The sequence below is a fragment of the Melospiza melodia genome, chromosome 3, assembly GCF_035770615.1.
Source record: "Melospiza melodia melodia isolate bMelMel2 chromosome 3, bMelMel2.pri, whole genome shotgun sequence".
Classification (NCBI taxonomy): Eukaryota; Metazoa; Chordata; class Aves; order Passeriformes; family Passerellidae; genus Melospiza; species Melospiza melodia.
This window is the reverse complement of record NC_086196.1, coordinates 63484318-63509218: the sequence shown is the minus strand read 5'-3', so window position 1 is coordinate 63509218 and position 24901 is coordinate 63484318. Positions and strand designations below refer to the sequence as shown.

General features: G+C 40.5%; 1 protein-coding gene across 1 annotated transcript in view; it reads right to left on the bottom strand.

The window, feature by feature from the left end:
* The window catches only part of PLB1 (phospholipase B1), a 77416-nt gene extending 53752 nt beyond the window's left edge, over positions 1-23664 (bottom strand). The window contains exons 1-17 of the mRNA XM_063152041.1: positions 23362-23664; positions 19780-19817; positions 18627-18690; positions 18090-18148; positions 16636-16667; positions 15706-15749; positions 14655-14739; positions 14124-14175; positions 12897-12983; positions 12345-12407; positions 10974-11056; positions 8538-8601; positions 7770-7874; positions 6248-6337; positions 2502-2564; positions 1618-1698; positions 69-135 (exon numbers count right to left, since the gene is read on the bottom strand). Coding sequence (XP_063008111.1) covers positions 69-135; positions 1618-1698; positions 2502-2564; positions 6248-6337; positions 7770-7874; positions 8538-8601; positions 10974-11056; positions 12345-12407; positions 12897-12983; positions 14124-14175; positions 14655-14739; positions 15706-15749; positions 16636-16667; positions 18090-18148; positions 18627-18690; positions 19780-19817; positions 23362-23410 — 1126 coding nt within the window. The 5' untranslated portion in view covers positions 23411-23664. The remainder of the gene's footprint in view (positions 1-68; positions 136-1617; positions 1699-2501; positions 2565-6247; positions 6338-7769; positions 7875-8537; positions 8602-10973; positions 11057-12344; positions 12408-12896; positions 12984-14123; positions 14176-14654; positions 14740-15705; positions 15750-16635; positions 16668-18089; positions 18149-18626; positions 18691-19779; positions 19818-23361) is intronic.
* Between the last annotated feature and the right edge of the window lie 1237 nt (positions 23665-24901).

Sequence of the window (24901 nt, the reverse complement as noted above, 5' to 3'; positions counted from 1 at the left end):
AACCCAGTTCTGTTCTCCTTCTGTCATCAAATGAAGTTGCTCTATGACAAAAAGGCATAGTACTATACCTGAAACTGGAACCGTATCAGAGGGATCCCGGTCAGGACAGGGAATATTTGTTCCATAACTCCTCTTCTGCAAAGACAGGGCAAGACTTCACATCAGTCTCGTTCTACTCTGGTCATGGTAAACTATTTACATCTCAGAGCATTAGATTAATGGAATCCCCACACAGTTTGTATAAACTAGCCAGCTCAGCCTGCCCTCAGTCTGTGCCTTCCTTTTGAAGGCAGACACAAACTCAGCCTGCTCAGAAGTCGTGCAGCCTTATGAGTGCAGCACAACTCTTGCCTACTGGTGGGGCCAGTTGTTTTAGACTCTGAGCCATGTTGCTCTCAGCTATGCAACATTTGGTGCGCCCATACCCTGAACATCTTTTGCAAGAAAATGTTTGAACATCCCTGAAATATCTTAGCACAAAACCACAACTCTGTCAGCAGGCCATGAGCCTGCCTTCTGTGTATGCAGTCCTGTGTGTGCAGCGAGAGCTTTGCCCTCCTGGCTCTTTTGGGTTGCAGCCTACTGACAGAAATACCCCCAAAGTCTACTGTTAGTGAAGGGCTGACCATCAATATACCAGGGCAAACCATCACACAAGACTCAAAGACGTGCTTTGGCTCCAAATCTCCCTGCAATATTCCTTAAGTAGGCTAACTTGCCTAAGGAAATGATACTTGTATGTCTTCTCCCATTTTTCTGGATTGGGTTTTTAATTTTTAATTTAAAGACCCAACAAAACAACCACAAATATAACATAGTATTGCTCCTTACGTCCTTAACACCTCCTACACTACAGCTATTTCCAAAAATCAGAGTGGTAGGTACCATTGCCTCATGGCAAGGTCTGTAGACCCCAAGTAACTGACAAAACAGATGGCACTATATAAAAATGTGAACAGAAATGCATCTTACAACTCCAGTTACAAACAGGCCATTTTGTCTAAATGGTCTAGGCATTGTGCTCTGAGGCATGAAAATGAACATTATCAACTCACTCTGTTCCTGCTTGGGAACACCAAGTTCTGCTCAAAATCAGAGTACTCTGACTTAAAAGACACAATCATGGGTCTTTTTCTCCACACATTTAATCTAAAACTATTTCACAAAAATAAAAAAAATTTAAAAAGCACCACAAAAAAACCCATATTCTTCAGTTTTATCATGGCAATGAACAAGACTGAAGCAGACCCACACAGTGGTTGGATCTGATCTAATTTCTTCCATAGTAGGACTAAATAACCCATTTTCATTATCTTCTTATCCCAGTGAAAATAACATTTTTATCCAGATGTTTAACATAGGCTCTTAATATTGAAAGCAAGACTCACTTTAGGCTAGCTGAACACACCTACCTTACCCACACTCTACAGAACACACCAAGGAGAGAATTTGCTATTAAACATCTGACTATTTAGTCAAGCACAGAAGTAAAGAGCTGGAGTTTTGCATTTAGTTTCCCCAGGTAGCACTGTTTGTTTAGGCTACAACACACTCTTACCCACCTGCCCCATTCCCTGGAATACACCCAGTCCATTGATGCAAACAGTCCTACTGTACCTGAAGTGTTTCTCTGCGGTTTGATGTCCTCAGGGAAGATGAGTAGTTACTATTTCTATATGTAAACAAGTATGGATTTTCCTGCAGAGTGAAGAGAGTATGTTTACAAAGCTAGTGGAAACAGATCAGCTGACGTTAAAGTCTTCTGGCTACAATTTCCGAGAGAAAAAAATCTTTACAGTATTAATTTCTGAATGAACATTGCATTAGTGAAGTAAACCAGGTTAGACTTGAAAGTTAAGCCCTGGTCTGAAGCCATGTCCTAGGTATGCTCTAGGCACAGCAGCACCTCCTGCCTTAAACCTAACATCAAACAAACCATAAAATTCTGTGTCTTTGATATTTTAATTGCTGCTCAGAAGCTTTTGGATGCCAGTAATATTTTATCACTATCAAATTATTGAAGTCAGAGCTTAAACGCAAAAGCATACAAGAACCTGTTCTTTGAACATGAGATGCTCCAATCCTGACTACTGACAGCTCCAGGGACTAAATTAGTAAAACGTGGCAGCAGAGGCAAATCACAGAAAAGCTAGATTATATAAAATATATGGATTCAATTTTATTGGTGGCACAAATTTGAATATTGATAATGCACAACATACCTGCAATTAATAAATTCAGATTAGCTATATATATTTTTGGACCAAAAAAAAACTGACAGAGATGATTTAACTAAATTTTGCCAACAGTTCTGTTTTTCAGAGTTTCATCTATAGAAAATAAAGACTCCATGTCACTGAACTTTAGGAACACTCAGTTTTTAACAGCGCAGCAACTTGAGAAAGCGCACATTCCCAAAAACTTCAGAAAACAACAGTGCTTGAAAATCTGGAAATTCTGCAAAAAATAAATATCACAGAGTAACAAGGAAGCCCTTTTACCTGAGATGGACACTGTACAATTTTTGTGGCACCATAAGGCTGCTTCTGTCCAACTGGCTGCATCTGGAAAGGGAGAGAACAGAGGAATTGTACACATGCTGTGTGTGGGAAGGAAGGGAGGGCAGCAGCAATGCAAAGGCTCTAGTGGCTGAAGTTTTCCTTCAGGAAATATATATATTTTAAAATTTCTTTTGCTTATGATAAACATTTATCTATGCATAATATACCAAGTGTATACTTACAAAAGCAAGGAACTGAAAACAAGTCTTTTCACATGAGCAGACTGCCTTCCCATCATGACTAAAACTTCCATCCAAACATTTTGCAGACTGCCTTCCCATCATGACTAAAACCTCCATCCAAACATTTTGACTTTTGGGAATGCTGACTCTAAGTGTTGATTGTTTATCCTACCTTTCAGAACTGTTTCATTATCTACACTCTCACACATGGTAGGCAACACCAAAAGGTGCTTTCCTATTCCATACAGAGACTTAATAATGTTTATGTTTGTTGGCCTTCTTGAAACAAGATGGAGAGGAGTTTATTGTAAGGAAAAATTATGAAATTATTCAGAAAATAGTGACAGCACAAAGGGACCAATACCAATAATAATCACTTCACCTGTTCAGGCAGCTTGCTGAGTGCTAATTAAATTGCAATCACACACAGAGGAATTGGCTGAGGGTTTAGATCCCTCAGTGCATGTCTGCTCAGCTTGACACCAGCAGCTGCCAGGACAAGCAGCCTGCACAAGAAACAGGATGCAAGGGACTGGAAAATACAACAGCAGCAGGCTTGATGTCACCAATACAGTCTGTGCAGGAATGCTACATTCTATTTTGATTCTTCCATCAATAAAAATAATGAGAAAATTCAGAGAAATAGAGAAGAGGCTTACAGAGTTTATATTCTTTGAGAGAAACATTTGAAGAAACAGTCTGCTTTTTTGGGGGGACAGGGGCAGGCAGAGGGCAATAAAACTAATTTCCCCGAAACGTGCAAAATAATTTACATGTCAAAATAAAAAAATGAAGCTCATAGAAAAGATACATGAGGATACTTTCCCATCCTCCTAGGAAGAAACAAAGTAGCTATTTAGTCCCATTCTTAAAAGAAAATACACTACCAACACAGAATCATCCCACAAAACATGGGATGCACACAATACACTATTTCTTGACTAGAAATTAAGTTCAAACAGGTATTAGACACTTGCACATGTAGGGAGTTGGGTGACAAGAACAAATTTCTCCAGAAGGCAGTAAGTTCCAGCTGGCTCAGGCACACTGCTCTCCCAGCAAAGGCTGACAGCTCCCACCCATGCAGCTCAGCTGCACGGTCCTGGTCAGGGAATGGGGCACCAGGGCTGTATTGTGGCCACCAACCCTCCCCTGAATTCTGGCACATCTGCCATGCAGGCACTCAGTGTGTGGGTCTGCTCTGGTACTCAGAAGGTTCTCACAAACCCCTGAACAGAGAACAGAGAGGCACAGGCAGCCTCCTGCAGTGCTGTTCACTTTTGGGCTCTTGCCTGGCTTACCTTCTCTTTTGGCTGCAGGATAGGCTTGGGTTTTGTTTCCATAACACAAAAAAGTGCCAAAAGTCAAGAAGCTCTTGACTTATGAAGTTCTTATGAAGTTCTTTACATACATGAATGGAGCTTTGCCCTCAGATATATGTTCAGAGGTAAATTTGACTAATTTTGGCAATGCCTACGATCAGGCTCTCTGTGGTAAACATCAAAGCTGTCCAACTACACAGCCAACCTCTCTCAGCTTTTCCAATGTCATTTATCTGACTGTTCTCTAGTGTGCTCAGCATATGAATTGCACTGGTCCGAGAGACTTAGAACAGTTTTGGTCAAATATCCAGCCCTGCCTAGGACCAAGCCCTTAAAACATGATGGCTCAGCTTCTCCTCAGTAAGGCTGAAGTGCAGCCCTAAGGCCAATTGCCACTAGATTTTCAAGGTTTTGCCCTTTGGCCAACAAGCAGGTATTATTCCAGGAAAGAGGCTGGTACCAAGCCTCAAAACAAGGGCCTGACAGTCTGGCAGAAAGTAGAAGGCAAACCTCTGAATGCAGTTTCATTCTGCTATGTTTCCAGGTCCACAAGTCACGATTCTTGATTTTCTATCAGCTCCCAAGGGTGTGTTATGGGATTTTTAAAAACTTTTAAAGAAGTCAGCCTAAACTGCTGGCTAGATTTCCCAACAGAACCGGAGAGACCTTTATCAGGCGAGGACACCTGCTAGTGCTTTTTATGCTGAACACATCTTTCATATCTTCTTTTACATCATGGCAGAATACAGGCAGACAAGGCAATCACAGGCAGACAAAGAAGCAACCCTGAAAGGCTCCTTTCTGATGATTGCTACTGTACTCTGAAAAGTCCACTTAATCAAAGAGAAGTCAGGAAAAGAGATGGCAAAATAAGTTGAGGGAATTGTTACCACACAGTCTTCCTTCAAACCAGGGGCAAAATGTGACTATGCTACATTTTGCTCCTCCTCCAGCTCAACTAGACTGTCCCCTCACTAGAGGAATCATCTCACACTGAGAAAAAACACTGAAATAAGGCAGAGCAGGTATTTGTCTCCCTTATGACAATGTTTTGGTTCTGGTGGTTCCACAGCATGCTCACTGCCCAAGTCTGGGTAACTGGCCCTGATGCAGCCAGCCTTAAAAGCACAGCTTTGTTTTGCTTATGGTTTTTCATCTCTGCTATTTTCACAAAATGCTCCTGGGCAATCAGAGTGACAAGAATAGAGTAACATGCCACAGAATGGCTTGCTAAAGGACAGAGCAGAGGAGGACAAAGTCTGTGCAGAAAAGGATTAGAGACAGAAAAATGAAACAGAGGGCATCTATTTTATGATGGAAGAACTGAGGTAGGAACTGTGGCGTCATCACAAGGAATATCACAGATAACAGCAAAGGAGATAAACAGACCCAGCATGGCTGTTCCAAGGTTCCCACTGCAATAGGTTATCAACTTTTGACTCCCTGGCTCCTACTAACTTTAACTAAAAGATAACATATTTTATCAAAAGTGACTGTACTATTCTTGTAGATACATCATCTGATGATCACAGAAGCCTCTAATAGAAGCCTCTTCCTGCAAATTCTGCTTCTTTAAATGATTTGGGCTACAACAGCATTATTACTGCTTGAAGTAGCATAAAAGAAAACAGCTGGATAGGACATCCAACTCTAGAGGACATAACAAGAGCTCCTCAAGGTTGTCTATCACCTTTTCCCTATGAGCAACAGCAGCACAAAGATGATGGTGAAGGAGGAGACAGCAGTATAAGACTCATCAGTACAGCATGGTGGGGGATGCAGGATAGAGGAGAGTAGAGTGGAGTATAATTGCTATAATCTCAGGTTAGGACAAACCTCAGTCATCCTGTGCTGTCAAAGTAGTAAGATTAGCAAAACCAAGATCTGTCACAGCTCATTTAGTCAATGAGGCTCCCCAAAGGGCGACTTTGAAAATCTTGCTAAAAAGTTCTTAGTAGAAAGTAGCAGCAGAGTGAGACTTGTCTTGGAAGTGTAGGGCATTTAGCATTATTCAAGAGCTGCCTCCTTGCACAGCTGAGGATAGCAGTCATAGGATTATTTTTGTAATATTTTAATTCTTCCTTCCCCTGCCTCTTTGCTACTCAAAGCCTGGCTCATGCAGAGTTGCTACTAGTCATCCAGACCAAGTTCAGCAAGAAACAGTCTCTGTAGTACTGCTTACCATGTTGTTCCAGAGACCCACAGCCATGAAAATGCAATCTTCCAGAATTTCCACTTGTGTCTTTGATGTGGTAATCAAATCATCCTTGCCCTGAAAGAGAAAGTACCTTGAGCATCATAAAATAATCAAGGGTATGGAAAGATTAGTTATTCAGTGACAGAAGTCCTCAATCCATAAAACAATATTCATATCCACAACGAAATCAATCTTTGGTACTCTCATGAAGCACTGGCCACTGATCCCAGTTACTACTGGTGTGGCAAGATAGAAAGGTGCTGGTTTTGTAAATGATCGTTGCACATCAACAGGACAAGAAGAGCAAAGCAACAACACAACATGATCACAATAGTGAGACACAGTAGAGCAGGAAGACATAGATGTGAACGCATGAATCATTTGGCATAAACAACTCTTCTAGTTTATACATGCCTTTAAAGATTAGAAACATGCAGAATTTGTCTTAAGTGGGCGTGCTGAACTGGAAATGAAATGTAACTACTGGAAGAGTTTGGAAGGTTACACATGGTGGCCTGCAGGCACACCACAAATCAGAAGAAACAAAGACTCTACCTATGACACATGATGGTATTTAAAGAAATAATAGAGCAAGCTACTGACAGAAAAACTAATGGCATGAAAGTTAGAAGTCTGCTATTTGCATAAGGACCAGCCATCTACAAAAAAAGCCTGGCAAAAGATGACTCCAGTAGCAACAAGAAGATATTGCAAGACAGAAAATCCATTTTTTTTTCCTGGAAGAAGAATTTCTTCTCCCAATTCACTTTGTTCTGATACTGATCTGAGACGAGCAATGGAATTACCTCAAATTCGTGAAGCTATTATGATGATGCTCAAAAACCCAGACCATGAGTCATTATCAGCCTATTTTACAAAAAACCACCTAATGTGATGGATTTTGATACCACACTCCAAGTGAGCCATTCTCCAGAAAGTAATATTCTCCCTCTTCATTGCCAGATCTTAGACAACCTTGACCTTTCAACTTCCCTTTAAGGACCACTTATAACAAAACCATGCCTGACATCCTAGGCAATCCCATCTTCACTCCCTACTGCCTACACCTGAAAAAAGTCTGAGTTCCCAGATTCATTGCAGGGAAATAACTGTACTTGCCAACATAGTTTACAAACCTTTCTAAATACATCACATTACCTACTTTTTTGCCTTTGTTGTCAAACACCTGAGCATAAACAGGGATGAATATGATGGTAACTACAAAGATATGGAAAAATTAGCCGCACTGACAGCTTCAGACCCTTGCAGCTTTTGGTGTAAAGCTGCCAAAGCTTGATTTATCCTGAAGCATAACATTCAAAAACACAGGATCTCTGACTGGTGCTGTTTAAATCAAGTTTGGATCAGACACAGAAGTCCTGAGAGTAGGAGCTATTTCTTCCTGTGCCTGACTACCCTTATCTTCCAGAATTACACAGCCTAGGACAGGAAAGCCTGCTGAATATTGCACTCATTCAGAAAGATGGAGCAGCTTGAGTTTACTCACCAGTCTGAACAGCAGATTTCTTCCTTGGAGAGGAGGCTGAAGAACAACAGTGAAGTCTTCCTTTTGATCAAACCTCTCAGACTCCAATAGTTTTTCCACAGCATCCTAAATAGACAACCATTTAGTGAGATAAGTATAATTGGGTAGAGAGTGTAATGTATGTGTGATTCATCAGGGCTTAAAGTACTTTTAATTTTCCCCATCTCTAATAAACTACAGAAATAAAATTGTGTAATCCAGAACAAACACAGTAATTTAATGAAATCTTGTTACACAACAACTGGAAAATCCTTGTAGCTATAAGAAAAATGGTTTACTGTCATTTTCTTTGAAAGGGCAGCAAGCTTAGCAAGGCAATGAAGTGTCATGTTTGTTTCCATCTTAGCATCTTTAAAAGAAACTATTTCTTTTAAAAGAAAATAAATTTTCTGTTAAGACAAAGACAGCACAACTGTCTTTGTCTTAACAGAAAATTTCCCTCTTCTAAATGATGTGGCATTTTACTGGACAGGGTGGATCATTTCCCTGATGTGATATGAAAAATCCTAGGTTGCCAAAAGTTATGTAGACATTTAAAACTTAAAGAGATACTAAGATAGAACTTATTGCCAATATTCCTGAGGTAAGAAATGGGATTGGGATTGCTATGGAAATGTGATAGAAAGGCTCACTGCTATTCCTCCCTTATCTCCTTGCTTCAGGCCAATCTGGCAAATGAATAGATATGTCTAGCAATATGAGAGCCAAAAAACACAGAAAATGCCGTACCTGATAGGACCACCTCAGTATGTTATCATGCAATGTGGAGTGTTCAACATAATTGCACTGATTCCTGCAGAAAATAATTAAAAACATGAAAGACATTATGAACTTTTGATAAACAAGGTGGATATCATGAATTATTTTAAGCCATTTACAAGCACATACTAAAGAGTAAATTGTTTTATTTCTAGAAAAGGCTACATGGAACATGCTAATTTTTGATATAAACATACAATATATTCCCGTATCCAGAGCTTTGTATCTCTTTTTGATTTGAAAGCCTAGTCAGTTGACAAGAATGCCAGACTTAGATTAGCACAGGATCTCACAAGCTAGCAACATGCTCAAGCTTAAAATAACAGTTGCACTGGTTTTCAAACATTTTCCTCCCTGCAGTCACACAGGAAAATTGAACAAACTCAAAATACTTCCACAGGAACTTTTTCTTTAGTATTTGACTTGAAGACCTGCACCTAGAAATGTGGATGGAAGCTGCAGAAGGTTATACATGCTAAAGGATGATTGGCACCGTCAGATTTCTGATCTGCAAGGTGAGATGTGTATACTGCGCATTTTGAAGCTAGCTGGAGAATTCTGAGAGTTCCTCAAGGTGTAGATGGGAACAATATAAGATACACATAAGATTAGTGAGATTCCAGCAAAATACGCTCCCTTGAAATTTCCTGGAAGGACTGGAATCTGAAAAAGTTTCTGGGGGTTTGCAGATATAAGCAATAAGTGTGTATCAGATCCTTTTCACAGAGCTCTAGGTAAACCCATAAAATGAGAGTTTTCTGATAAAATGCGATTATCACCGCTGGTGAGTGAAAGAAATGTGAATTCAGGACCAGAATATTACCCAAGCCTAACAGAAGAACCTCATAAAACACATGAAGAGAGTTACATGCCTAAAAATAGAGTTCATGCATTATTTTGAGTGCAGATGCTTCTAGTTAGTAAGAAATTAGTAAAGGCGAGAACTTTAAACCCCATTATCTCCCAAACTTCAGTGCCTAAAGTTAAGGCATGGGACTGAAAGTGTCAACCACTACTATCCTCTTTGACTGTTGAAATTTCCTATTTTGGTATGGATTTGTATTTTTCTCTCAAAGCACAGTTCATAATGAAAACTTAGTAACCAAATGCTGGAGATCCTTATCTGGGATAGGAACTGGGACTGAGGTCGTCTAACAAACTAGTGGGAACTGTGTTTATCAACCAGACAAACACAGCTACGAGAGCATGCTGACAGTAAGAAAGCAAATTGCCTTAAGTACAAAAGGAAATATAACAATTCCTGAGAGGAAAAAAAATAGATCCATTTCATTTTATTTTTAAGGCCTTCAATACGTGGCAAGGCCCATGTTCCGAAACACATCTTTTCCACCTTTACCACATTTTAGCCCTTCATGTTTGTGCAGGAGAAATAAGCTAGAGTGCCTCATGCAGCCACTTTTGACAAAGAAAGCCTCTCTTCTCCTTGTATTTATTAAGTATACGGTTACATAGCAGCCAGGCCTCTTCCCCCGTTCCATCAGAACATCTCCAAGGTTGTATATTTGCAAAGCTTGTGAAACACTTCAGGATGACTATGTTAGTACATATGGTGTCCCATGCCACAAGCACAGGGAAAAAAATTACTGAGGAGTAAGACAAAGTGTAATCTCACCAGCTGTAAACTACTCTGTCATAGCTGCTCATGTGCACACTCCTACTCCATACTAAATCGGGACACAAACTACTCGTGCTTTTGTTACAAAGTACTGAGCAAGACAGAGAAATAGATGCAGTTACCATAAGGAACTGACAACTTGGATGTTCTCTACCCTAGCATACCCTAAGCCCAAGCAGAATCTTTCCAATAGCCTAATAATGTCCTTTAAAATCTGTTGCTCATTTTGTGAACATTGATATGTAGAAATATAAACTTTTGAAGCACCTACAGATCTTCTGACTTGAGAGTTGCAGAACAGAAGTATCGCTGAATAAAAAACTGGGGGTAGCTAGATGATGCAGTTTTGTGACCATAATCTCAGTGCTGGATCTGGCTGGGATGGAGTTAACTTTCTTCAAAACAGCCCATATGGTGCTGCGTTTTGGATTTGTGGCTAAAGCTGTTGATAACAAATCAGTGCTTTGGCTCTTGGTGAATAGTGCTTGTACAGTGTCGAGGCTTTCTCTTTTTTCCTTAACTCTGACCCAATATTTAAATATGCTGTCCAATTTGATAGGATTAAAAGCACTAGCTTCCTAATAAAAATATATCTTTCAGGGAGAGCGTATCAGAAACAAAGTGAAGACTTAAAATCTTTTACATACTCTTGTATTAAGGGCAGAAACACAGTTCAGCAGATTGTATCTCACTCAAAGTCAGTGCATAAACATAGGTATTTGTTGAACACCAGTAGGACACAGTAACAAAAAGTTAAAGAAACCTGTTACCTAGCATTACTGTAATCTTGGCATGCAAGAGAGGCAGTTGTGAGTTCAGTGGAATCCACTAGATTTACGAAGGCCTTGGGAACCTGCAGTAATAAAGTAGAAATTATTCACACTAGATTTGCAATTAAAGATCAGCAAGCAGCAATTATAGTAAATTATAGCTACAACTTCATGTGTATTACTTCTGGCCTAGGATTCTGCCCGCATAAAATCAATTTCCAAAGTCTTTGCCAATTCTGTCCTGAACCCTGATCCTATGCTTGCTATCTAGGATCATCATTTATGAAGTACTTGTGACCATGCTTTCTTGACTGAGACACAGCAATTCATTTTACATAACCAAAATGGCCACCAGCCAACTAAACTGAACTCAAATGAACTTGGGACTACCATTTTTGTGGCAACATAGCAATGCAAAACTGAGGATGAAACATCCTGCACAACAGCACAAGCACTCATGCAACACACCACACTTCTCCCCTGTGCAGAAAGCAGCTTTTCATTTACATAATGATATTTCACTTTCACAAGTGTACATAAACAGATTCTGGAAATAATAGTGGAGAGAATCTGAAGAAAATGTGTGGGTGGAATTTCCCCCATACACAACATTTGTCAAAGTCAGCTGGAGAAAAATGAGTGGTTGTGGTCTGATGCAACCAGACTGTAGCAGGTTTAGAATATGCTGTAGGCCTTCAATGCAGCAAAACAAAATTAATGGAAGATGCTATTGAAATAATTCAGTTAAACAGTTTATAGTCTGCTTTAGTAGAAATCTATCTTCATCTAGTCTACTATCATTAGTAGACCAAGACACAGTGCAGAATGCTTCCCAGAAACCATCTTAGGTAAGCAGATAATTCTTAGCTCAGCCAGCTAGAAGACCTTTAGAAAGGCTGAGATTCTTAAATAACCATAAAGTAGGAAGAAAGGTCTATCATATGCATTTTAATGGATGTTTTCCCTGGTCTATAAAAGTCATCACCAGGGAATTAGCAGCCTAGGTGTTCCACATCAGTAATTAGATACCAGTTACTTTGACCAACAGCCCTGTTAAACATTACTTTCAGACCTAGACGAATGTACTCCAATTTTCACAGAAATCATTTTAAATATACCCAAAGATTGAGTGGTACATTAGCTTGTGTTGCAAAACAGAGCAGTTACCCATCCATCCTTTCTGTTAGTATGCATCAGCTTTTTAAAAAAGGGAGTAAAACACTTAGTGAAAACAAACAGAGCCAGTGGGTTGATGTTAACGAGACTGGTGTTCTAAGTCATATGAAGAGTGATACAAGCTCTAGTCTAGTAGGGGAGACTGGAAAAATACACAAAGGACTCAGCTATTCAGGGTTGATGAATACATCTTACCTTCTTATACAAAAAATCCAAGACCTCTGTAAGTTTTTCCAGGTTTTCTGATATGCAGTTCTTCTGTAAATGAGATTAGAAAGGCCATCAAAATTAGTACAAAAAAGTTACTCATTTCCTAAAAGTCACAAACTTTATGTATTGAGCTGTGTACTGAAGGGTTATTAAGAATCACTCTATTCTAAATTCAGCCTTAGCAAGCAACAAGTAAATAACACGGGAACAAGTCTTATAATTTAACTGCCTATAAATAGAGAACTTGACATATAGTAAAAAAAAAAAAAAAAGACAGGTATAGGGAAGAAAAGTATCTATACTTGAAGGTGGAAAACAACTGTTCTACTAAGACATCTCAGGCTAGGGATGGCAAATTAAGTACAGATGTTTATAAATATAAAACACATTGTGTGCCAGGAGCTTACACCATTGGATCAAGGCATCCCAATATCCCAGACCTAATTACTCCTTTGGTTCCCTGTAGCAGAGAGCAGAGTATGGGAAAGTGTCTTAACTACCTGCCTTGACTGCTAAACCACCTCACAAAGCACTTACCAGTTGTGTGGAAGCATAGGAGGAACAGGAGGTTTCAACACTAAAAAACACTGTGATCAGCTTCCAGTCATTTTGGAAGTCCATCATCTGGGAGAAAAAAATAAAGGAATCTGATGACAGGTGATCGATTTGCTATTTTCCTCTCTCACACACAATTTGCTGTGGGTTCAAAACCAGCAAGACCAAGCAGTAGTCCATGGCCCAATCCTGGCCATCTTGGTCCCTTCCATTTGACAAACCACCCGGCTTTTCCTCAGAGGACACAGCAAATGGATGGTTAGGCATCAAGTGCTGCAATTAATGTTGAACACAAAGCTCAGGATAGAGCCTGAAATTGCTACTGCCGTGGGAGACTCTGCTGGAAAAGATGGGCATGGACAGCTTAGCACAGAACTTGATATTGTCTCTTTCCATCATTGCTGCAGCTTGCCAACAGGATTACTGTATATGAACTGCTGAGAAGAGGTCACACTAGTGGGACAAAGACTGGAATAAAAAATCTGAGAGCTAGAGCCCTGTTCAGCTGTGCTGTGTTTATTAGGCAATGCTGTACAATCCTGAAGAGCCTTGGTTAGAACCACATAGTTCCACAAACATACATGCAAAATTCCTGTAGAGAAAAGAGGCAACAGCAGAATTGTCTTGGCAATTACATTTTCCCATTATTTCAAGACTATTTTATGAAATAACATCATGGTTAAGAATAAAGGAGAAATGAATGCTTAAAGTTCCAGGATGGGACCTAAAAAGCACTCAGCCATAAGTGATAATTCAAGCTCTCACCAGCATCTCCAAAGCATATTTAGGTCTTTATTGGCCTTTTTGAATATATGTTCCTAAAAGACCAAAAAGGAACTGAAGAAACAAATAATGAGAATTATTATTTTGGGTTGACTTCTCAGAAACACTGGCACAGTTACAGACTGTAGTTAGCAGAACACTCACATCTTTAGCCAACAGAAAGCAAATATACTGGCTTCCCTACCAAGCTCTTCAGTTGCTTTGACAAAAGTAAAAAAGGTGGGATACTTCCAGAACAAAACTCTGCACTTGAAAAGCACAGAATTTATTCTTATTTACAACAGAAATACTGAAGCCCATTAACCTCAAGAAATGGCATTTTCTGTTTCAAAAGTTTTTTGAGTGTTGTTTAAGTATTAAGCCACTTTTGTACCTTTTTCTGCTTCAACACCACACTTTCTGAATTATTCTGTGCTTTAAACAAACCTGATCCATTTTCATGAGCTCCACTATTTCTTCAGCTTGATGCAGGAGGTCTCTGAAAAGAAGAAAGGAAGAGAAAAATTAGGAAGGCATCAGTGATGTTAAAGCTTTGGCTGATTTTTACCATTGAATCAAAAAACTTTTGTGGGTTCAGGCTGGATTAATCTTTTCTCTCCTAAATGTGTTTAGATTAGACAACTGACTGTGCTACCCAGAGAGGTTTGGGTAATTAGTTCATATTCAGCTACCTGACTTTCAGACATGTGCACTTAGATAAAAAGAGCAGCTTAGTAGGCACACCTCAACTTCTATTTGAGCCAAAAATTTGTTTTGCAGCTATAAAAGAGACCTGATGTTAACTCAGGTGATACAGACCCCAAAGCAGGGCTTTGATTCTCCTGATTCTGATGGGTGCCAATTGAGCCACAATGACAGCCTCTGCCAATACTAAGCGCAGCAAAGTGCTCCAGCATCAAAGATTTCCATCCTTCCCCTTGTACACCAACTGCCCAGCCAAAAGCCCCTCAGACTCACCTGGCTTGACTGTCTGGCATCTCTCCAGCTGTGCCAGGTGGAGGGGACACATGTAGGACCGAGGGGTTGAAGGTGCTAATGAGAGCTGAATGACACACCCAGGTTAGGAGATTTCTGCAGCCAACAGACTGCTACTCTGCTGATTCATTACACACAGCTGAACTAAAACAGCACCAAAACCTGTAAAGTCTGAGGATCTCTTGGCAAGCATGAGAGGTATGCCCAAGCCCCTCTGCAACTGTTTTTCTTGGTTCTGTTCCTCACCTTGTTAAGTGAAGGCTTGATGTCTGAGTTTGCCTCCAGACTCAGCTCAAAAACCTCTGTCCCCATCTCATGTCAGCCACAAGTATTGTAGGTGGGCTTAAATAGAGGCAGCTGTAGAAATGAAGCTATGGGAAAGGCTATGCAGGGAGACTCATAAAACACCAATGAGTTGCCATGTTTTAAACCCCTTTTACAGGGAAATAGATGTCACACCAAGGGGTTAAGGTACCAGTAAGATGATGTGGAGGGCAGGACCCTGGAGCTATGTATTACACAGCATTTCAGTGGGCATGAAACTTTTACTTGCAATACCCTGTAAGCAAGTAAAGGCTGCCTTCAGAGACAGCCAGTAGGCAACAAATTCCCAGATGTGGTACATCTATGGCAGTCCCAGTATAAATTCTAAACACATGGCAGTTCTGGGCAGGCAAACCCACGCAAGATTTCACTGGGCCAGCACAGGCCACAAGCACACACCAGCAGAGACTGTGTAGTGGGTAGAAACAAGAGGCCAAAAACCCCTGTTGGGCATTTAAGAATCTTGCAGCAGTCTGTCACACTCCTTCTTCACTGCTGTTTGTCTACCCAGACAGTCTCTTTAAAGCCGTCATGGACAACCCAAGCTGGCTGAACTCATGTCCCCAGGTGCACCACTCCTCAGGCTTCCCTTACACCCCTGCAGGGTGCCTGTGCTGCACCTGCTCTGCAGCCCAGCAGAGCCCTGGAGCTCCTGCCAGCAAGCTGTTAAATTAATTTGCTGAAGTTTTAGTGTGACAGCAAGACGCACCTGCTAAAGTTGCCACGCTTAGTTCAAGGAAGTTCTTTCCTGTGCTATAGAAAGGGAAGAGAAAACAGGAAGTTCCTGTTATTCCATTTCTCAAAGAAAAATTATATTACAGCACAGCCTCAATTTCTTATTAGTTATGCTGCATCTCAGAGTGAAATTCGTGGCAGCTGTTGCAAGTAAGAATGGGGCCTTTCTTTCCCAAAACTATCGTGTCATCAGCTACTGCTGAGTAAGAGCATAGTCTCAGATCTCAATTTTTTGTGTCTCTTTACCCTCTGCATGTTGCACTACTTGTGCTTGCTTATACATAGGTATAAGTGATGCAGGGGCCTCTGTGTATACTCACATACAAGTGGACACAGATGTTTTTAAGAAAACTTAGTCTTTAAAATTTATCTGTGCAGTGCTAAATCCTCATCTGGAAGGCTGTGACTCAAAAGATCTGCACAGACCTGCAGCTACAAGGTTTAGCCATATGTTCACTCATTGATTTGGATCTGCTAAAGAGGCATGGGAGAAGGAAATGGCATAAAGGTTATCCATGAAGCGCTGGGAATCAGCCAAGCAGATTGAGTATCAGTAGTCCAGGGTATCTGGACTACTGAGTTCATTCTTAGCTCTGATAAATCCCTGCTTTCTAATCTTTAACTAGTGCATTATTATATTTACTGCCTAGGATTTATCACACAGCAATGATTCTTAATCAAGGGTATTGCAACCCTAAGGTAATTCTATAGCCTGCATAAGTACAAAAATTTTGTTACCAAAGGACAGGGAAAGTTTCAATGTCCCAAAATCGTTTCTATTTTACATAGGCTTTTTTCCTCCTCTCTATAAAACAATAAAAAATTGCTTGGGCCTAACCCCTGCACTGTGATGCTAGAGAGATAAGGGTAATGAAACTTATAAAAGCTAAGTATTAATCCTTACCTTTGGAGTAAATCCTCACCAGATCCTGGTGTCTGTGAACAAAGAAGCAATAAGAACAAAATTAATTAAAGTGTAAACTAGACCTAGATATGCTGTTCCCCTACCTGTTAGAGATAGCATTGTTTTCTACATACTTTTCTCCATTGTGTTGTAATCACTCAAAGCTTTAGATTATTTTCCAAAACTTCCCTATTACAATGCATTTTCATGATCTGGTAATCCTTTCTTAGTTACTGCCTTCATTAATGATTCTTTTACATATGGCTTAAAACAGAATTTGTTTCATGAAATCAAATTCCATAAAACAAAATGCTATTCTAGACCAAATTTCTCTGGATCTGTTCCTACTCCTTTTCACCAAAGGACATGACCTGAAGTCATTTAGATAATTTACATAGATGGCACTCAGCAGAAGAGTGTCTGTTAAAAAGAAACTACATCAATAGAGGAACTTCACTGATTTCAGAGAGTTAATTGAGGAAACAGTGACAGAGATGTTTGCTCTAGGAAAGCAAACATTCCCTAAAAGAAGATCATTTACATGTTTTTCTATGACACCCCCAGAGGCAACAAGGACACCAGCACAAAGACGACTTGTTCCAAAGGGCCATGCATGTGATATGGGTGAAGCACCCTTGCATTCAGGACAACGAATTTTTTTCAAAAGAGAGAGGTACTCACAAGGAGTCCAGAAGTGCTGATTTTGTAAAGGAAAAGTATGATATAGTTATGGATACCATCTCAAATTTGATTGTTGTTTTGTAATGAGGGAGACTCTCCCCCATTCTCACAGTCACAGCCTCCCCAGTGGCTATCAATTTTTACTCTACAGTCATTTCTACACTTCCTCAAAGCTTGAGAATTGTGGTTAAATTCTTTTAATTGGGCCTCAAATCAGTTTCAGAGATTCACTTCCAACTATTAAGACAAATGAAGATCATCCAAATCTAACTATATTATTACAGGCAGGAGAACTTTTACCACTGATCTATACAACTGAAACGTATCTTTGTGATTCTTGGAGACCTTCTGCCTTGTAGGTAGGAAACCAGTTTCCACAGAATACACTTCATGAGGTGGAAAATCTACTGCATTTTTCAACAATTTATATTTGTTCCAGTTTGAATTTTCCCAGCATCTTCTTCCAGTTATTCAATCTGTTATGCTCATTGTTAGGAAAATCCATGCACTCTAATCAAATATCATGCTTCTCTGCAAGAGTACTGTGATCACATTTCCTCCTGCACGAAGTCAGCTGGCTATTTTTAGACACAGGGTACATTGGAACACTGAACAGCAGGTATTTCCAGCCATTTTTTCACCAGAAGTCTTTGATGCTTGTGGAAAGACTGAAGTCTTGAACACCCTGAGACCCCAAACTGCATCATCAGCTGACTTCATCATCAAAACGGAGGAAATGGGTCACATTCAGCACATTTCCTGCTTGTACTTACTCTTTGCAAACTTCCTATTGCAGTGACTGCTTTAATGTCAGCTGGCCTTAGAGCATGAACTGCAGAAAAGCAAAAGATTTCACGTTACAAGAAAACCCAAAACAGTAACCCCAAAAGAAAGTCACATTCACCAGCATATTAAAACAAAGTTGGCTAAAATGGTAACAAGTCTATACTGATTGCTTTGATTGGAGGTTTTAAACTAGTCAGAAAGCATAAGAAACATTACTCAGGTGTTCAGCAAATACTTTGGGTGTTTAGAGGCACTGAAATGCTCAATCATCAAGCAAGAAAAGATCAAAAAACACTGCTGGGAATGATTGAAGTAATAGTGACAGCCTCAACCACCAGCTGAAGAAACAAAAGTAGAAAAGTAATCACAAGAGGAACAAAAAAACTAAGGCGTTTATAGAGCCTAGCTCCACTTCAATCAATCCCATACACAGACATCCCCACAAACAGCTGATTTCTGCCCCAGCCCATTCTCAAATAATTTTGTGAGGGAAAGCCTCTGCAGAGACAATATAAAACACACACCTGAAGATGAAGGGGTCTCAGGGTACGTTGCCTGCTCACATGAAAACTGCAAGCTTCTTAGAGCCTTAGACATAAAGAAATAAATATGGTTGATTGCTTAGATCTAACAAGGAAATTTGTTGACTGAGGGGTCCTACAGGCTCCATTCTCACACTAACCAAGATTTTACTCATGTAAACAACTTTAAAGAACAATTACCCCTCTGTTAGAAATACATGGGAACACAGATCTGGACAGCTGCATTTTCAGTTAACTCTTCTACAACTTTACACTTTCTGCTCAGTTTTCTTACTGGCTGCCACAGCACTGGGCCTGAGCAAACAATGAAATGTGCTGAACACATCCTGCCACATCCATTGCTACAGTGACTGCTTAATCTGGAAGAGGTCATAGGGACAGCTACTGCAGGCATCTCTGTGTGCCAAGGGGGGCACCCAATTGACACAACAAATCATCTCCAATACATAAGAGGAAAGGCAGAATGAACCAATTCTGGCTCCTTAACAATACCTGGCCAGGTGATCAGAGAAGGCAAGGATGTGAGTGATGTTATTCACTCAGCATGAGAGACAGCTCGGTACCAGCAGGAACATTGTTTAATGCCATCCTATATCCTTATGGCAGGCACAGCCCAACATCAAGGGCTTTAAAGGGACATGAAAGGCAATCCTTGCCTCCCCAGGTGACTTGGCAAGGGCTTCCCTCATCACAATGACTATCCCTAATACCCAAAGGTGAAATCTATATAGTGACAAGGGCCACCAAGATACCCACACACTCCCTTGTGCCCAGCTGGAGGACTCTAATGGTGCAGACACTATGCACTGTTGTAAAGCAAATAAAAGTTTAATTCTGTGTTTCTAAAAGAGCAACAGAGCATCTAGGAACAAGTGCTAACCACAAACAACCTACGTACAGGATATGCAACCTAATAACAAACATTGCTCGGAGAAAACCTCATTTCCTGATTGTGTTCTGTAATCTTGCAGCTGCACTATCACATTGCTGACTCACTGGCTTTGCATTTCTTCTTTGCAGAAGCAGTTTACAGCAACAAGCTGTATTCTTTCTTCTTCTGCCTGCCTCAAAAGAAGCAACAGCTTGACAGGTAATGATAAGTATTAAAAAGAAGAAAGTTGTACTCATACTTTACCTCTAGCTTCTCATATTCTTCCTGATCATCTGCATTACCTTTAAAACATTAAAGAAAGGGTTATGCTATATTTTTTTTACCTTAGGAAAAAAAAGCTTCACAAGACTTAATATACCCAAAAGCACAAAATCTGGAGAGAAGGCACCTTCCTCATCTGCCCTACTTTCCAAAGATGAGGCTCATCCCAACAACCAGACATATTTTCTTTGATTTTGTATACTGGAAAAAGCTTTTAGCTATTGTAAGCAGGTGAGATCTCTTGAAATTAGTGGAATGCGATGAATTTATAGCAACAGGTGTTGAACTGCTTGTGGAATGCCTCAAACAATCCCATCCTCCACAGGCCTTCCCTACCTGTTTTCCTCTTCAGCACATTTCATACACTGCCGTAGTTTCATTCTGTCCAAATTTAGAGTAGTTTGAACATGCACAAGGTGAAACTCCTTAGAAAGGAGCAATTCAAATTAATCTACATCTTCCACAGTCAGGGAGCAGCATAACACTGTTGTGAGTTTGCCATAGTGATACAGAAACAGCTGCAATTTCTTCTCTTAGGGGAGTGTTGGCAGACAAAATAGCCTGTGGAGCCAGGAGTCAGGCCTGTAGATGTTTCAGTAAACATTATTCTCTTTCCTTGAGCATACACTTGAATTGATGCAAATAGAATTTGGTTTATTCTAAAATTTCCACAAAGATAGCCACAAAGCCTAGATCAGCTGAACTTCAAAACACGCTCTCAGCTGTTCTTGCTTGCCCCACTGAAGCCATCACCATCCAGCAAGTCCTACGCAGAATTAGAATAACTGTCCTTTAATAGTCACGAGCTATTTTTGGAATATTTAGCCCTGCTGAGTACTTCTGGCTTGTACACCTTCCTTCCTTCCTTTCCCTGTCAATGACAGAGTAAGAGCTGAGCCAGCTCAGTCCAGCAGGTGAGACATCCTCAGGTGTAGGATAGCCAGTGGCGCTCAGGCATGAGCTCAGCATGAGCTATTTGCAAATTTATATTGTTTTTACACTACTTTGTAGAAGGTTGAGAGAGTTTCCTGACTGTTGTGTGACATATTTTTAACATTTCTGCCTGTCCAGTCTGTGGGTTTTGATGATGCTTTACTCAGGGCAATAACCAGAACTCCAACTCTGTTTGGGATACTGGAGGCAAAAGCAATTTAACTCGTCTGCATCACACAAATCTACTGCAGGAACTCAGTATCTGAGAACTTTAACACTAATTTCAACTACATTTGAGAATAGTTCCTTAGGTTTTATTGAGAGAGAAAGAGAATCCAGTCCCAGTTTCCAGAACTCAGGGAGTTGGAGGAACAGTTTTAGAACAAAACCCCATACCTAGTCAGGGATTTTGCCTTAGACAATATCCAAATGCAGATGCTTAGGCAAAGAATAAGGAAAATACAGTTATATTTCCATTTTCTTGTGCTCCCCGAGCAAGCAATTACTTAATGTTGATGAACTCCCTGACATCGTTCTTCCACAGATTTGCCCATTTGTTTGTCTAATACTTTCACACTCTTGGCCTCCCCCAAGAACTCTGGTAAAAGATGCTTCATCAATTACATGTTGGAATAAAGTACTTCTCATTTGTTAATAATCTGATTGTTTCCTTGTTGCTCTTGTAGTCATTCCCTTGCTTCTGCAAAATTTGCCATTTTGCATGCACCTGTATGTCTTTATCATATACCTATCCCTTCTTCTCCAGGCTGAAGAGTCAGTTTCTCTGATCTCATGTTGAATTTTTTTCCTAAGTCTGACCACTCTCCCCCTTTATTCCCCTCCTAGGTTTTACTACATCTTTTCTGAGATGAAAAATCCAGACCACTGTCAAGATGCAGGTGAACCACGGCTCTGTACACAGCAGCAGCAATGTGGTTTTTATGCTGTTCACTTGGTCACTGCTGAAATAATTTCTCCTGACTATCATTAGCACTGATGTCTTCAGACAGTTGTGTTCTGGGGTTGAGCAGTATCTATTCAGAGACCACCATAACACACACATAGACAATGTATAAAGGGAAAACTTAATGTAAATTTTCATTCTGAACATCCTGAACAGTTTTGCATTAGCAAGTTAGAATCCACCCTTATCCAGATCACTTCTGAACACGTGCAGAGCCCACATCCCAACAGAGATCAATATGAGCATCACAGTTAATAAAATGGACATGTTCATGTTTCTGCTTGGCTCACTCCCTTGGGTGGATATCATCTAATCCTGGCAGTTCTTTTACTATTTGTCATCAGTTTGTTCAAGGATTTGGTTGGTACTCCTCTTGTCCCCTGTGCTGAAAGGCTTGGAGGGCAAGGCCTTTTTTAAGTTGTTATGCAAGGACACCAAAGACAAAAAGAATTTGTCATGCTTCAGCCTTCTTTTATGCATCAGTCAGTCCGACAGACTCCGTGTTTCAGAAGAATTTGGAAAATGATTTATTGGTTTTCATTCCTTTAAAAATGATTCATTGTTTCTCTTCAGATTAATTTTTGTTTTAGCTGATTACATTTTAACCTCTTCAGTTTTCTTAGTTTGTTTTGGATTTACACTTTCCATAGGATGACTTTTTAAACTCCTGCTACTCCCAGTATTATAGTTACTCCCTTACTATACCATTGAATAATTCTAACTTGTATTTTCAATTTTCTTGACATAAAAAAGGAAGTATTTTTCAGACAACTCTCCCAAAATTTGGTAGAAGGATTCTAACTCCTTTCTCCCTTACTCTTACAGTTAATATGTTTCAACAAACAATTCTTATAGGCTGCTATCAATCAACAACTTTTTTCCTGGATAAAGTTTTCAGAGGAACTGCAGCCACCGTGCATATTTTTCACAAAATTAAAAAGCTCAGATGTTATAATTTATTCTGATTACTTCAGGAACCAGAACCTCCTAACAGTTTATTATTTATCAGAGCACCTTATAATCCTCTGAAGATAGTGATCATCACAGTCTATTGCTAAGGTAAAGCACGATTACCAGTTATCTTTATTTTCTTACAGGAAGACACCTGAAGCACAGAGCCAGTAAAGCCAAAGCATACACAGCATTTTCAGTCTTGAGCACCTACAAAACCATCACTGGCACCAAACATGGGCTTCAGAGACCCAGTATAGGGAATAAGGGCTTCCCCCTACCATGAGTGTTACAGAAATCTGAACAATGCCTGGAATGCCAGGATGCAGACTAACCTTTCACTTCATCTTCTATCACTGAAAAGCAGATGATCATAGCTATGAATTCAGAGAAAGCCTCTGTTCCTTGCTTGAATTTCTGCAGCATTTTGGCACAGATCTCACTGCTAGTTTAATTGTTTGGGGAATTTTCTCTCACCAGAATGCTTCAGTGCCTAAGATACAGTCTATCACCAGAACAGTGGAAACCAATGAACACATCTTCATCAAAAAATGATCAAACATACCCAAAACTGCATTTAAGATCACAGTTTTACTCACAGATTTTCTTCATACCGCTTCTAAAACTCCTGCTATACACCCACCTTGCAACAACTAAAAATAGAGGTTCCCAAATACTGTGCAATGCTAATTTTCAAAGGACCTTCCAAAACTTACCTTCTGAGGAGAGCAACCAAAGGAACAGCACACCTAACAATAGCTTCATGGTAACCACCTCTATCAATGATAATCCTGGAGTGCTCTGTGTTAGATGTTAAGGTTGAAAAGAAAGAAATTCTCTTCCTTTTTCTCCTTTATACCTTAAAAGCTGATAACTCAGCAGCCATAAAACTTATTAGCTTCTACCTTTGGAAAGCAAAGCGACAATGATATCTCATTTCATTGCCCATCCAAGGGTCAAAGAAGGGGACAGCTCCTCTCACTTTGTTCAGACAGAGCTGGCCATTTTTCAGGAAAATTCTCAGCAAATCTAAGGACCAAGATCACATGAGTCAGCTTCCAGCAGGGTCAAGGCTCTTTCAGGCAATACATAACATATTAGTTTGGTATAGCCTGCCTCTGCCAGGGAGGGAAGGAGCTTCTGCTCCTGAGGTGACAAGGACAACTGAACCCTATGCAGCAGCCCACACCCACCCAAAGAGGAAGGTTGTGCTCTTCCTTTTGTCTCCTTCCCTACCTGTGCTTTCTTGCCTTCAGCCAGACTCATGCTGGGCCTGTTTCTCTTCCCTAGTTCCTCTTCTGGCAGATTCTCCTTCACTGGGTTGTGCCTCAGCAGTGTTTGCCATGACAGAGCAGTGCCAGACAAGCAGCATCAGTAACTCTGCCCTCACACTGCACAGGTCTCCAAGCCCCTTGCTGTGACACTGTCTCAGTAGCAGTCACTTTAGCAGAGTCAAAGAGTGTGCAGAAATGCCAGCTAGGCTGTGATACAACAAACACTCCCAATGAGACAACCACTGTGCCTCAACTACAGCACCAGGTCAGACCTCTGAAGGGCAGCCTGCTGGCCTCACACAAAACACCAGAGTGACCTCTGGCCTCTTCTGAGCCCACAGACACCCAGAGGAAGCTCCTACATGAATAATGGGAGTCTGCTTAAGTAAAGAGCTTTAAATGCTTAAATAAGCCACTAGCACACCCAACTCAGGCAGTCTAACCCATCCTTCAAAGGGGTTTTTGTTTATATTTGGCTTTCTGTTCTTTCATGATAAAAATTTGACATTCTTTGAAGGAACATGCTGGAGGTAGACCTTGTGCTCATTTCTTTTCAAAAACCAGGAATGCTATACTAATTCTGAACATGAACACCTATTATTCAGAGCAACATGCAAGAAGAAATGTATATAGACAGGAGAAAGCATTCCTCCACCCCCTGAATCTCCACCCTTTACTCAGCAAAAACATACCAGCACAAGGGGCTTCTCACCTCAGACATATCTGCATGTTCAAGTCAGAGAGGGATTAGCTCATTCTGCTTGGGGGTCTCACACCTGAAACAGTCTGACACCCAAACTCCTCTAACCAGTAAGGTAATGAAAAGTTAAAGTTTTACTCACTGTCAGGGCACAACACCACACCAGCAAACCCTGCCTGGGCTGAGCTGCAGCGGAAGTCCCAAGCAGCTGGTCAGAGTGAGGGAGGTTCAGGTGAGGCTGCTCAGCACCATTATCACCTCTCAGCCAAGGTGGCATTGCAC